The 14,731-nt window shown below is 48.5% G+C and overlaps 1 protein-coding gene across 8 annotated transcripts in view; it reads right to left on the bottom strand.

The window, feature by feature from the left end:
• Positions 1-14,731, bottom strand: part of TMEM268 (transmembrane protein 268) — a 43,073-nt gene that overhangs the window by 20,002 nt on the left and 8,340 nt on the right. For all 8 annotated transcript variants that reach the window (XM_019816415.3, XM_006939396.5, XM_023242638.2 and 5 more), the window contains 4 exons: positions 14,443-14,631; positions 8,340-8,449; positions 6,346-6,453; positions 3,861-4,010 (listed from right to left, as the gene is read on the bottom strand). In XM_019816415.3, coding sequence (XP_019671974.2) covers positions 3,861-4,010; positions 6,346-6,453; positions 8,340-8,449; positions 14,443-14,551 — 477 coding nt within the window. In that variant the 5' untranslated portion in view covers positions 14,552-14,631. The remainder of the gene's footprint in view (positions 1-3,860; positions 4,011-6,345; positions 6,454-8,339; positions 8,450-14,442; positions 14,632-14,731) is intronic.

The raw sequence follows: 14,731 nt of genomic DNA, 5'->3' as shown, positions 1-14,731 counted from the left end.
TCCGCTGTGCTGACAGAGATATCTGCTGGCGGTGGGGTGGACGGGTTTGAGCGCTTATTGTGAAGAGTGCCTGGCCCTCGGAAGGGGACTCTGGCGCCATGGATCAAGTTGACTAAGCAGATGTTAAGCAGCCCAGGGGGAGGAGGGAGGAGGAGGAAGAAGCGTGTCAAGACTGAAGTGCTGGTTTGGAGAAGAGACTCCCTAAGGATTCAGAGAGGCAACCAGATGACAGCCCAGTGGAGGACAGTCAAGGTCCCCAGGAGTGTAAGGACTCCCTTAGGGAGCTTTTGGAAATGTGAGAAAGCCCTTTGGTTGTCACAGGGACGGTACAGGCAATGCTGGCACTTAGGGACAAGGACTGGGGATGCCTTCCACTGATGACAAAGTCCCATGAGAGGCAATCCCACAATCGGAAGAGGGGTCTCCCGGCCTAACCAAACTCCACATTCCCCACCAGATGTGAACACAGGTGAATAAGCTACTTGTAATTCTGACCGGCCAACCAGGTTCTATTTGACATGTAAACCTACGGTGTTGTTTTCTTTTTTGAAAGTTTACGTTTATTTATTTTGAGAGAAAGAGAGCAAGTGGGGGAGGGGCAGAGAGAGAGGAAGAGAGAGAATCCCAAGCAGGCTCCAGGCTGTCAGCACAGAGCTCAATGTGGGGCTCGAACTCACAAACCATTAGATCATGACCTGAGCCAAAATCAAGCATCAGATGCTTAACCAACTGAGCCACCCATGCCCCTTACATTGTTGTTGTTGTTGTTGTTTTTAAATGGGTCTAAAATATACTGAATTTTCTAGGAATGCTATGACTATGAAAACATGGGGTGATTATATTTTGTTTTGCTAGAGTGTTAGTAAGGGTTATTCACCCTAACCTGTATCACCAAGAGTTCAAATCCTGGCTCTGTCTCTTACCCCCTGTACAACCTTGGGCAAACTACACCCCACTTCTCTGCCCCCACTTCCTCATCTCCAAAAGCGGAGATGGGGCGCCTGGTGGCTCAGTCGGTTAAGCGCCTGACTTCAGCTCAGGTCATGATCTCACAGTCTGTGAGTTCAAGCCCTGCATCGGGCTCTGTGCTGACAGCTCAGAGCCTGGAGCCTGCTTCGGACATGTGTCTCCCTCTCTCTCTCTGCCTCTCCCCTGCTCATGCTCTGTCTCTCTCTTGCTCGCTCTCAAAAATAAATAAACATTAAAAAAAATTGTTTAAGTGGAGAAAATCACACCTCCCTATAACAACGGTTATAGCAAGGATGGAATGAGTCAACCCACATAGAACACTTGCAAGAACGAACACTGCATGCCTGTCAACTAATGATATCAGTTCAGTGACGATACTGAGTTGCAAACTTTGTCTTCCCCTGTTCTTTGTTGGCCACAGATATTTTTCAGAACTTCCACATGCTTTAGAAACCTGCTTTACTCCACCCGGGATACCAGGCAGAGTCTTGTGTGCCTTCACAAACCTCCCAGTCTTGAGAAAGGCTAATAATGCCCCAAACAAGGCGAAAACAAGGCAGTGTGTGCAAAATGCTAAGGCTCTCAAGACTGCTATGGTACAAGGACACTAACAGGAAGAGGGACAGATGATGGTCGGGAAGGGGGAGTTGCGTGGTCCTGAGTGCTGAGGGATCCGAGGAGGAAGGAATCCTTGAGCTGAGGCAAGACCAGAGGAGCCTGTGTGACCGCAGACTGGTTACTCTACCTCTCTGAGCTTTGGCTTCCCCACGGGCAAACAGAGGCAATGTAACAGTTCATACTTATTGAACATCTACATTATATTAGGTACTATTATAAACACTTTGCATACATTAACTCATTTAATTCTCCCCAAAATCTTCTGAGGGAGCTACGGTTATTATTTTTTTAATGTAAGCTCTACGCCCAAAGTGGGGCTTGAAGTCACGACCCTGAGATCAAGAGTTGTATGTTCTACCAGCCGAGCCAGCCAGGTGCCCCAGGGGAGCTACAATTATTATCCCATTTTACAGATGAGAAACTAAGGCCATGAGAGGCAGAGTAATAACTTAGCCCCGGTTGCAGAGCTAGCCAACGGCAGAGATATCCTGCCGCCTCATATGCTTGGCGGGTGTAGACAGCCGGTGCCAAACACAGAGCACACAGGAGGCGCTCATTAAATGGTGGTCATTATTAGGAGTGAAGGAACCCCAAGGTTCCCTGACTGAACAAACACTGACGGCAGGGGGGCCACTGCATACCTGGGGCCCCCATGCTTTACCTCTGAGTAAAGACAGAGGATCTTATATAACCTGTGCCCTGTGCCTAGCACACTGCTTGGTACTTGCAGGGGCTTCATAAACACTGAGCAAGGCAGGAAGGGAGAGAAGAAGGTGGATAGCCACTGTGGGCATTCTCTAAACTGCATGAATTGCATCTGCACCCTTGAAGCACCTGCCAGCTGCCAGGTGTTTCGCTGGCTCTTGCTAAAGCAAAATAGTCTACTTTCTCCCTGCCCCAAGAGAAGTTTCTTGCGGCAGGAGCAGCCAGTTCAATTTATTTTTTATATGCCAAGCACCAGAGCCATGAAAGCTTCAACAGAGCCCAAGGGCAGCATTATTTCGTCAGCCTTGTCGCAAAGCCCAACAAAGATCTTTTCAGAATGATTAAGCCATAAAGTTCCTATTTGTCCCTCTGAGCACAAGAACTAAATGGAATTCACACCCCAAACTCTGACCACATTTCCCAGCATCCCTCTCCTCCTGAGTCAAGCCAGAATGGATCTCCAAATCCAACTCTGTGCCAGGTACTGGGAGGAGCTTCTTAAAGCAGCTGGAAAGACAGTGGAGGTGTGGTAAGCAGAGTGATGGCCCCCAACGGTGCCAAAGTCCTACTCCCCAGAACCTGTGAATATATAAAAGCAAGGGGGAATTAAGGTAGTAGATAAAATTAACATTGCTAAGTAGCTGACCTTAAAAAAGGGAGATTGTCCCAGATCATCCGGGCAGCTCAATGTAATCACAAGAGGCCTTAAAAGTGGAAGAAGGAGGGATGCCTGGGTGGCTCAGTCAGGTAAGCATCCAACTTCGGCTCAGGTCATGATCTCGGGGGTCATGAGTTCGAGCCCCGCATCGGGCTCTGTGCTGACAGCTCAGAGCCTGGAGCCTGCTTCAGATTCTGTGTCTCCCTCTCTCTGTGCCCCTCCTGCACTCATGCTCTGGCTCTCTCAAAAATAAAGAAACATTTAAAAAACTAAAAAAATAAAAATAAATGCAAGTGGAAGAAGGAGCCAAAAGAATCAAAGGTATGGGAAGGTCTAGACCTGCCATTTCTGGCTTGGAAGATGGGCAGGGGGGTTATTGGCCAAAGAATGCAGGTGGCCCCCAGGACCTCGAAAAGGCAGCAAACTTCATTATCCCCTAAAGGCTCCAGAAAGGATGCAGCCCTGAAGTCCAGAACCATAAGATAAATACATTATGTTTTTTTAGCCACTGTGTTTATGGTAGTGTGATAGGGAGCCGTAGAACACTAACTAGCGCAGTAGGGTACTGACTGAGAACATGGCTTGGGATCGGAGCACTCTGGCCTTGAATCCCAACTCGGCCATTTACTAGTGTGAAAGGGCTCCGTAAACCCAAAACACCCTCCTCCCCTGTTCCAGACTCTCAAAACACAGCTTGCTTCCAGAAAAACAACCCACAGGGATTAGACAGGAAAGACAGAAAGGAATTAATCACACATGTGATTTCATTTCTTTCAGTCACTGGACTCATGGGCCCGCATGGTTGCAGAAATCCTTTGAGGCAGGGAAAAGAGAAAGATCAGACCTGGGCTTGTCCTGCCAGAAACACCCTTTCTGGAGGGAGCGTGGCTGGGGTCTCCGAACATCTCACCTGCCTCTGGTGTCTCTCGAAGATGAGCACGAGGGTCAGAGTCAGGCTCATGGCAGCCAGGGTCACGAGCAGCACACCTACCCAGTGGTTCCCCAGGGCAAACATCTGGCTGGTGGAGTAGATGTTAGCCCACACCACCACATAGAACACCTGCGAGAAGCCAGAGAAAGAGCGTGGTCAGGAATACCAGTCCTGGAATAAAGCAGCTCCATTCCAAGGGACACACTCTTTTGGACATGTCTGACGCCCTCCTTGGAGTCAAAGAGCTCACAGGGCCAGGAAGGGACTGATCAGGGTCTGTAGGAAGGAGCCCTTGTTCCCTGTCCATAAGCGACAGTAGAGAAAAGCGGTTAGAAATGGCTACTCTGGGGGCACCTGAGTAGCTCAGTCAGCTAAGCATCAGAGTCTTGATTTCGCCTCAGTTCATGATCTCATGGTTCATGAGTTTAAGCTCCACAGTGTGGAGCCTGCTTGGGATTCTGTCTCCCTCTCTCTCTGTCCCTCCCATGCTTTCTCTCTATCTCTCCTCAAAATAAATAAAAAGAAATTTAAAAAGAAAAAAGGATACTCTGAATTCTTGCTCACCTGGATTTTATTTTTTATTTTTCTAATTTATATCCAAATTATTTAACACATAGTATAATAATGATTTCAGGAGTAGAATTTAGTGATTCATCACTTACATATAACACTCAGTGCTCATCCCAACAAGTGCCCTCCTTAATGCCCATCACCCATTTAGCCCATCCCCCCACCCAACACCCCTCTAGCAACCCTCAGTTTGTTCTCTGCATTTAAGAGTCTCTTATGGTTTGTCTCTCCTTTTATCTTATTTTTCCTTCCCTTCTCCTATGTTCATCTGTTTTGTTTCTTAAACTCCACATATGAGTGAAGTCATGATATTTGTCTTTTTTTAATGGACTTCTTTCACATAGCATAATACATTCTAGTTCCATCCACGATATATATATATATATATATATATATATATATATATATATATACACCACATCTTCTTTATCCATTCATCAGTTGACGGACATTTGGGCTCATTCCATACTTTATCTATTGTCGATAGCGCCACCATAAACATTGGGTCACCCGGATTTTAAATAAAGCAGAAAAGGGCAGAAGGCCTGGGAGTGAAATAAATTTGAGTTAGAAGTCCACAACGATCCTTCAACAGCTACAGGTGGCCTTGGACAAGTTATTAACAACACTAAGCCTCAGTTTCCTCAACTTTAAAATGGGGATAATACCTACTTCACAGGTTGTTATAAGGGTTAATCAGATAGCATATATAAGCTCAACACTTGTTGAAGAATTAACAAATGCCAGTGGCCATTCCTTTTCCTTTTCTAGAAGCAGACGTGGGAGTCAAGAGTGCCATTTGGCGGGGTGCCTGGGTGGCTCAGTCAGTTGAGCATCCGACTTCAGCTCAGGTCATAATCTCACAGTTCACGGGTTTGAGACCCGCATCAAGCTCTGTGATGACAGCTCAGAGCCTGGAGCCTGCTTCAGTTTCTGTTCCTCCTCTCTCTCTGCCCCTCCTCCACTCTTTCTCTGTCTGTCTCTCTCTCTCTCTCTCTCCCAAAAAAGAATAAACATTAAAAAAAAATTTTAAGAGTGCTATTTGACCATTTATATATACAGAGAAGCAGCAAATCAGAGTGGTTAAGGGCACAGATGCTGAAACCAGACTGCCTGGGTTCAAGTACTGGTTCTGCCATGTGTGTGTGTGTGTGTGTGTGTGTGTGTGTGTGTGTGTGTGTGTGTATAGGTGTACACAGATATTTATACGTATGTGTCTTCGATGAGTGTACATATACACATACACATATATGTTTATACACACCCATGTATTTATGGTGAGAGCTGGAATGGACCTACCTGTTGTTGAACAGATGGGGAAACCAAGTCCCAGAGAGAAGACAAGTCTTTTTTTTTTTTAATTTTTTTTTAACATTTTATTCATTTTTGAGAGACAGAGACAGAGTACGAGTAGGGGAGGGGCAGAGAGAGAGGCAGACACAGAACCCAAAGCAGGTTCCAGGCTCTGAGCTGTCAGCACAGAGCCCAACGTGGGGCTCAAACCCACAAACAGTGAGATCATAACATGAGCCGAAGTCAGACACTTAATCGACTGAGCCACTCAGGTGCCCCCCAGAGAGAAGACAAGTCTTAACCAAAGCCAGACATTGAGTCCAAAGTCTCAGTGGTGGGTCTGTAGATTCTCAGTCCCAAGCCCTGCCCTTAGTAAACCCTGCCTCCAATCCTTTCCCTGGGAATCTGGTTACAACTCTCTCCCATACATTTCCTCTTATACCAAATCCAGGTACACGTGTACTGCTCTATCCCAGGCGGCCGGGTCACCAGCCCCAGACCCGTTACCCGCACCAAGAGGCTCCAGAACACAATGCCCAATTCAGCAGTGTGACGGGGGGTGGGCGCGGCAGGTCAGTGTGCGGCCCCCCTGCCTCCTTACCACAGCAAAGGCCAACCGCATGGGCCTGGAGTTGTAGATGATGTATCGCCTCACTTGGGGCTCCAAGAGGGCGCTTTCGGCCAAGCTCCTGTACTGGTCGGCGGGGACCTGCTTGGCCATGCAAGGGAAAGAGACCAATCAGCCATGGGGAACCACTCCCACCTCCTTCCTGCACGCAAGCATGTCATTTCCAGTTCATGGGACTGTCACATGGGAGGGGGACCAGGCACCTTCCAGGCTGCCCCAGAAGGCAGACTGAGGAGCTCGGAGCACTAGGAGAGGTAATCACAGAATGCAGCTCAGGAAAGGATGGGTGCCCTGGGGAGGTGGGGTAACTCGAGACCCAAGAGGACGCCCTTGGTGGGGGTGGGGGGCGGGCGGATCTTGCAGCCCGAGGCACAGGACCTCACAGCAGACCCAAGAGAGCCTAACAGTTAAGGCACAGGCCCTAGAGTCAGTAGGCTGGGTCCAAACTTGGCTCTTCCATTCGCGTGCCAAGTAACCCCACTTCTCTGAGCCTCAGTTTCCTCATTTATAAAGCGTGGACAAGAACACGCACTTGTAGGGGTGGTGTGCATATGAAATAACATGATGCATATGCAATACTAACGTGTGTGTTGCAAAATAAGTATATATGTACCATGTAGATACATACAGACATCTCTGGGGGTGGGGGGGGCTCTGTTCTGCCTCCAGCGGTTATGTGTTACTTTGACAGATGTGTGTCATATCTAAGTGCACATGCACACTGGCCCAGTATGGTCCGGTCCGTATGGACACTCGATACATGTGAGCAGGTACCAACACTGCAACACCAATAACGATAAATACCGCCCAAGGCTCTGAAAACTCGCATCTCTCTGCCCAAACAAAAATGGCAGAGCACGTAAAGGCCCTGCGAGAGTGGACTGCTCAAGAAAACAGAATCGAACCATTAAAGATGATGTCTGGGAACATGGCAGAATAATATGTGGACTGTTTTCCCTGGTTAAGAAAACCCCATCTGAAGACAACTGTTGAAGAAAAATGTTCTTTTGTACAAAGGCTGACAGGAAACATGGCGTGATAAGCCAGCCATTGTGCTGACGTGGGGTGAGGACCGTCAATGTGGAAAGTTTCCCTTCAAGTGATAACATGCTGATTTAAACAATAACGCAATTCAGTCCGAAAGAAGTGAACTCTAAAATCTGCAGGGCAAATTGAGCAGTGTATCTTTCCTGTCCACGGTTAGTCCACCTTATTTTCCTTACTCGTCACAAACACCCTGTCTGATAGGTATTAATGTGGCCCTCATTTAATAGAGGATGAAACGGCCACCCAGAGAGGTTAATTCACCTGCTGAAAGCCACCCAGACAGATCTGCATCCAGACCTCTGATCTGAGAAGCCTAGGCTTCAAATCGCTGTGCTTCAAAGCACTGCATGATTATCTAACAAATTCACGTACTCTTCCGTTGAATATACAGTTCCCTCTCCTAAAATGCCCTTCCTCTTGTCTATCGAGCAAACCCCTATTTTTCCCTCAAGATCCCAGATCAAGCATCTGCTCCTGTGTGACGCTTTCGAAACCACCGCTCCCCCAGGCGAGTTCATCGTTTTCTCCTGTGAAGGTCTTCGGTGCCTTGTACATGCCTCCGCCGCGGCATTCGTACCCTGCTGACCTGACCCGATCGGGCGCGAGTCCACCTCCTGTGCTGGGCCCCATGAGCTGTGTGAGCGCAGGCGCTGGGTCTGGCCACCTCTATGGACCCCAGTGCCCTGCGCAGTGCCTGGCAAACAACGAGCGCCCCAAAACACGCACCTGTTAAGTGAAGTAACTGGGAGGAGGAGACACTCCTAATACATCTTCCTTATACCTCCCACCATACGGAGCCCAGAGTACGTGTTTAACAAATGTTTTGTGGACAACTGGATGAAAGGATAGGTGAACGGGCCAGCAGGTAGGTGGCTGGAAGGAGGGGAAAATGGCAGGGTGTCAATAAAACCCGCACTCACCTGAATGCCCCAGGTCTGCAGTTGCTCTTCTGCGGCGCCCAGATCGAAGGCGATGGGCGCACAGGTGTTGTCGATCCGCAGAACCGTGAGGACCTGGCCATTGCTGAGCTCTGAAAGCACACCAGAAGCTTCACCTGGCTGAGCGAGCACCACTGTGGACGAGCCCGGAGCCCGATGGCATCACCTCCTCTGGCCACGAGAACCTCCTCATGGCAAGGAGGGACGTGGTGGTGGTCCTCGAATCCCCACGCGAGAAGGACCGAACTTGACCAGAACCCCTGAGGACGCAGAACTGAGACCAGAGCCTGGAGGCTACCCAGACACAACGCAAGACCCTATAAAGGAAGAACCTCCCAAGAATGAGAGCTGTCCAGACAAAGAATTGGGAGTAGTGAGCTCCCCATCACAAAAGATTTTTTTTTAATGTTTATTTATTTTGAGAGAGAGACAGAAAAACAGCAAAGAATGAGCAAGGGAGGAGCTGAGAGAGAGGGAGAGAGAGACCCCTAAGCCGTCAGCGTGGGGCCCGACGCAGGGCTCCATCTCGCGAACTGTGAGATCGTGACCTGAGCCAAAATCAAGAGTCAGATGCTTAGCCAGATGAGCCACCCAGGAGCCCCAGAAAAGATATTTAAGCAGACTGCACAACTAAGTACATGGAGAAGGTGATGTTTCAGACATTTGTATGAACACCACCACACAGGAAGCTCACCCAAATATTACATTCCCAGCGGGCTCCGTCTGACTGTGGTAGGCAGAACAATGAACCCCCAGACATGTCCCCGCCGTACTCCCCAGAACCCATGAATATGTTATGTTACACGGCGAAGGAGAATTAAGGTTACAGGCGGAGTTAAAGTGGCTAATCCACTGGCCCGAAATAGGGGGGTTCTCCTGGGCTGTTGGGGTGGGCCCAATGTAATCACAAGCATCCTTAAAACTGGAAGAGAGAGGCGGCTGAAGGGTCAGGAGGGATGTGACCAGGGAAGAAAGGGACAGAGATGGAACACTGTTGCCTTTGAGGTGGAGGAAGGTTCACAGGCCAAGCAGTATGTGTGGCTTCTGGAAGCTGGAAACAGATTCTCCCTGCGCTCCTGAAGGAAGGCGGCCCTGCTGACACGGGGGCTTTAGCTCCGGGAAGCCAGCGTCAGACTTCCAGCTTCCAGAACTGTCAGAGGACAGATCTTTCGCCAGCCACTGTGTGGGCGGTAATTGGTTAGGGCAGCCACAGAAAACGAAGACGCTGACTTACTGGTAACCCCTCCCCAGGGCATCTGCAACTCACTTGACAATTCAAAAGCACCAACTGAATTAAGCGTAACCTCACAAAACACCACACATCAACTCAGTCTGCCCACAAGCCAGGCAGGACGTCGACTAGGCCAGCCCAGTGAGGTCTGCTGGGGTGAAAGCCCCTGGGGACTGAAACCCCTCAGGCCCAGGGAGGAACAGCCAAGGAATGAAGCTAAATCTACCTTCTGCTACTAGTAGAGAGAATCTGGACAGAAGGATCCAGATGTCCTTCCACCACAGCAGGAGGTCCCGTGAGCCACCCTGTCAGCAGCCACGCAGCTGGGGTGGGCAGGAGAGGGGGGATCCCCAGTGTTCAGCCATGCGAGGCTGGGCCTGGATATGCTGGCACATTTTCTGTGGGCGAGGCTTAGAAAATGGGGCAGCGTGAAGAGATTAAACCATAAATACATTATCTGCTGGCCCAAACTTCCTGTCACCTGAGCCTAGCTCTGGGCAATATGTCTTTTTTTTCTTTTAATTTTTTTTAATGTTTATTTTTTTTTTTTTTGAAGGAGAGAGAGACAGAGCATGAGAGGGTGAGGGGCAGAGAGGGAGGGAGACACAGAATCCGAAGCAGGTTCCAGGCTCTGAGCGGTCAGCACAGAGCCCGGCGCGGGGCTTGAACTCACGAACTGTGAGATCATGACCTGAGCCGAAGTCGGACGCTTAACTGACTGAGACACCCAGGCGCCCCTGAGTCTTTAAAACCAAATGACTAGCCCTACCTTCCTGCCAATTCCTGCCCCACCCCCGCCATTGTCTCCACCTCCTCACTCAGCCCCTCTCTGGGCCCTGCCAGCTGGGCCAACAAAATGTCTCTCAACTCCACGCACCTCCTGGCATCTCCACCACAACCCAGGCCAGGCTACCTTCACCTCTCCCTCATGCCCTTTGGCAGCCTCTTCACTGGTTTCTCCAAACCTACCCGCTTACAATGCATTCTCCACGCATCAGCCAGTGCGTGAACTGGATGCTATCCGTCCTCTGAGTAAAATTTTCAATAGCTTTTTGGTGTTCTACTGACAAAAACCAACCTCCTTACCACACTCGCCCAGCCCTCTGAAGAACCAGCCTCCTGCCAAACTCACCTCGAGCCATTCAGCTTCCTTCTTGCCACGCCAGCGTCCTTCGTTCTTGGAACAGGCAGTGTTCACTCCCACCCCAGGGCCTTTGCAAATGCTGTTCCCTTTCCCTAGAACACTTCCACTGGGCTTCACCCAGTGAAATCCTATTCATCATTGATATTCCAGCTGATTAACCACCTCTCAAGGGAGTCTTCCCTGACACTACACCCCTAACAGATCAAATCCTTCTGCTAAACCTACTCAGAACTGCTCTTCAAAGGAGTACATATTCAAAGATAAGTACATACGCTGGCAATTATTTGCTTACATAGGTTTTCAACTAATTGATTAAAGTCTATCCCCCAGTGTGGGAGACTATGTACTCCCACACTGGTTCTGCTCAACACCGAATCCCCGGAGCTGGGTTCATACCTGCCATACAGTAGGCACTAAATAAATGTTTGATGTATAAATGAATTGACACGACAGAACCCTGGCCCCTAACCCCCAATTAGAGTTCTTTTTTTATGTCTTTTTTTATGTCTTTTTTTTTATCATCTGTCATCTCAAGGGTAAAAGAGCATTGGTATGCCCTGCCAAAAAGAACTTTATTTGCTTTCTTTTCTTTTTTTTTCTCTCTTTTTTAAGTTTTTGCAAGAAGGAAGAGGTGTGGAGGCAAGGTGGGGAGCCAAGGAAAGTACAAGCTAGACAGCTAGCTACAGGAGTCAAAGTGTAGCCCAGCCTCTCACTCACAGAGTAGCCACGAAAAAGTGATCTAGGGATGCCTGGGTGGCTCAGTCGGTGAGCGTCCGACTTCGGCTCAGGTCACAATCTCGCGGTCTGTGAGTTCGAGCCCCGTGTCGGGCTCTGTGCTGACAGCTCACAGCCGGAGCCTGCTTCATATTCTGTGTCTCCCTCTCTCTCTGCCCTTCCCTGCTCATGCTCCGTCTCTCTCTGTCAGAGACATTAAAACATTAAAAACAAAAATAAACATTAAACATTAAAAAAACATTTAAAAAAAGAAAAAGTGATCTAAATCCCTGGCCTGCTTCCTCTCTTGGAGGGGGATCATATCACCACACGCAGCTTTGCAGAGATGATGAAAATAAATGCTCGGAGAAACACAGGGGTTGAATAACTGGCCACTGTCGTTGCCAATTTAAAAGCAAGCTTGTTGGGACTCAAAAGTTACAGTAAAGCAACCCATGCATGGATTTAGTTGTATTCGTTCTTACCCTCCCACTCCTGGATTTAAGGTGGCTTTATAAAAATAAAATATGAAAACGGGCACCTGGTTGGCTCAGTTGGTTAAGCGTCCAACTTTGGCTCAGGTCAGGATCTCGCGGTTTGTGAGTTCAAGTCCTGCATTGGGCTCTGTGCTGACAGCTCAGAGCCTGGAGCCTGCTTTGGATTCTGTGTCTCCCTCTCTCTCTGCCCCACCCCCACCTGCATTCTATTTCCCTCTCTCAAAAATAATAAATAAATAAATAAATAAATAAATATAAAATTAGATTTAAAAATAAGTAAGTGTGGGGCACTTGGATGGCTCAGTTGGCTAAGCATCCAACTTCAGCTCAGGTCATGATCTCGTGGTTTGCAGATTCGAGCCCCACGTCAGGCTCTGTGCTGATAGCTCAGGGCCTGGAGCCTGCTTCGGATTCTGTGTCTCCCTCTCTCTCTGCCCCACCCCCACCTGCACTCTGTTTCTCTCTCTCAAAAAAAATAAATAAATAAATAAATAAATAAATAAATAATAAAATATGAAAAGATAAAATTATAAAATTAGATTTAAAAATAAGCAAGTGTGGGATGCTTGGGTGGCTCAGTTGGTTAAGCATCCAACTTCAGCTCAGGTCATGATCTCGTGGTTTGTGGATTCGAGCCCCATGTCGGGCTCTGTGCTGATAGCTGAGGGCCTAGAGCCTGCTTCGGATTCTGTGTCTCCCTCTCTCTCTGCTCTTCCCCTGCTCTCTCTCTCTCTCAAAAATAAATAAAGATTTAAAAAATAATAATAATAAAAATTAAAAAAATAAAAATAAGCAAGCGAGAGAAACTAGACAAAAAGAAAATAAAGGCAGAAATGAGTTTGCATAAGGTACAATAAGAATAGCTTCTAAGTATTGAGCCCTTACCAGGCACCAGGCACAGGGCTGGGGCTTCACGGTCCTAATCTCATTTCATCCTCCAAGAGCCCTAAAAGGTGGGTACCACTGTCAGAGAAAAGGGAACAGAGCTTCTGAAAGGCGAATAGACCTGCCCGAAGTCACCAGAGGAAATGAAAGTAAGAAACAGGGGCAAAGGCAGTGCCCAAAACCCGGGCGGTCACGCCGGGTGGGGCCACAGACCAGCACCCCATTTCACGGCACAGCACAGAAAACCCATGTGGACCGGGGTGCTAGGCATGGAGAATGCCAGCTGCTTCCCTACACTGGCTCTTTGCACAACGAAAGCGCTGGTCCCAGCAAGGCAAAGACTCTGGAAGATGACGCTGTCTTTCAAACCAAGTTCCTGGATTCCTGGCAATAATCTCTCTCATCTGTTCCTTAGAGTGGGAACAGTAAGTCTCTACTTAGAAATACTTTTATTGCACCTAGATAAGAAAAAGAACTTGAAAAGTGACCAAAGGAATGGGCATTCACAGGTGTGTGTGTGCACGTGTGTGTGTGTGTGTGTGTGTGTGTGTGTGTGTGTGTGTGTGTAGCAAGGAGGAATTTCCTACAAGGAGCAAGAACTGGCTTGCCAAAAACCAGTGGAGCGATGTCTTCAAAGTTCTAAAGGAAAATTATTTCATTCCACTCCATCCTACTGGTGTGTAGGTGTGTGTGTGTGTGTGCAAACTGTTTTACCAATAACAGTAGTAGAAGAAACCCTTGTTTTTAAGTAGTCAAGTTTCAAATCATCTAAGTAACCAGCCGCAATTCAAAATGCCAATGCCCAGCCACCCATTCATCCTGTTCATTCAACAAAATACATACTGAGCATCTACGACAGGCCAAGCCTGTGCTAGGTACTGCAAATGCAGGAATGAACAAGACAACACAGAGCCCCTGCCCTCGTGGAACTTACATTCTAGTAGAGAAGCTGGAGATTCAACACTTTATCACACAGGTCAGCATTTAATTACAAACTATGCTAAGTGCTATGGGGAGAAGCAGGAATATATCAGGGAGTCCTGGCTTAGGCTGGGGCATCAGGAGAGAATTCCCTATAGAAGGGATATTTGAACTGAGCTCTGAAGCATAAGTGGAAATTAATCAGAAGAAAGGAGGTAGGGAAAGAGCATAACAAGCTGAAGAAAGAGCAGATGCAAAGGCCCTGAGGCAGGACAGCATGGCAGGAACAAAGAACGGGTAGCAGGAGCCACTAAGGCAGGCCTTGCAAGCCAGCGATTGACAGATCTTCACACTAAGCCCCATAGGAAACACTGAAGCAGAAAGTGACATGGTCTGTTCTGCATTTTTAAAAGGTCACTCTAAATGTCATGTAAATGGAAGAGGCAAGAAGGAGAGATCAGCTAGGAAGACACGGCAGGGATCCAAGCAGAAGGTGACAGCGATTTGGTCTAACAAGATGGTGATAGAGAGAATGGGGAGAAATGACAGACAGGCCTAGAAATGTATCCTAAAATGCCCACCCCTAGCTAAAGGCTCTCCTGTGTCCTTCGCTCCCCTCCCCTCCATTGTGCTATATGAGTCCAGCCCAGCATCCTGGGGAGAGGGGAGGGAAATAAAGGGTCATGACCTTACCTTGCCCCCAGCCTGGGGGACGCCCTCCAGGCAAGGCATTCCAGCCAGGAGAGGAGGTGGGCAATGGGCCGGCTGCCCCGCTGGGGCCCATCTGAGGTTCGCAGGCCATGGCAGAGAGCCAGCTGGGTTTCTACTTCCCCATCTTGGAGCTGTGGTTCATTCTGGAGCGGCCAACTCAGCTTCACTTGCCTTCAGAAAACAGCACAGGAAAGAACTTCAGGCCTGGGCAGGCAGGGCTTCTTGGCCTTGCCAAGGCCAAAGTCATCCCAAAACCAGAGAGAGCCACCAG

Source organism: Felis catus, chromosome D4 (assembly GCF_018350175.1).
Source record: "Felis catus isolate Fca126 chromosome D4, F.catus_Fca126_mat1.0, whole genome shotgun sequence".
NCBI classification, from domain to species: Eukaryota; Metazoa; Chordata; class Mammalia; order Carnivora; family Felidae; genus Felis; species Felis catus.
This window is presented reverse-complemented; position numbering and strand designations above follow the sequence as displayed.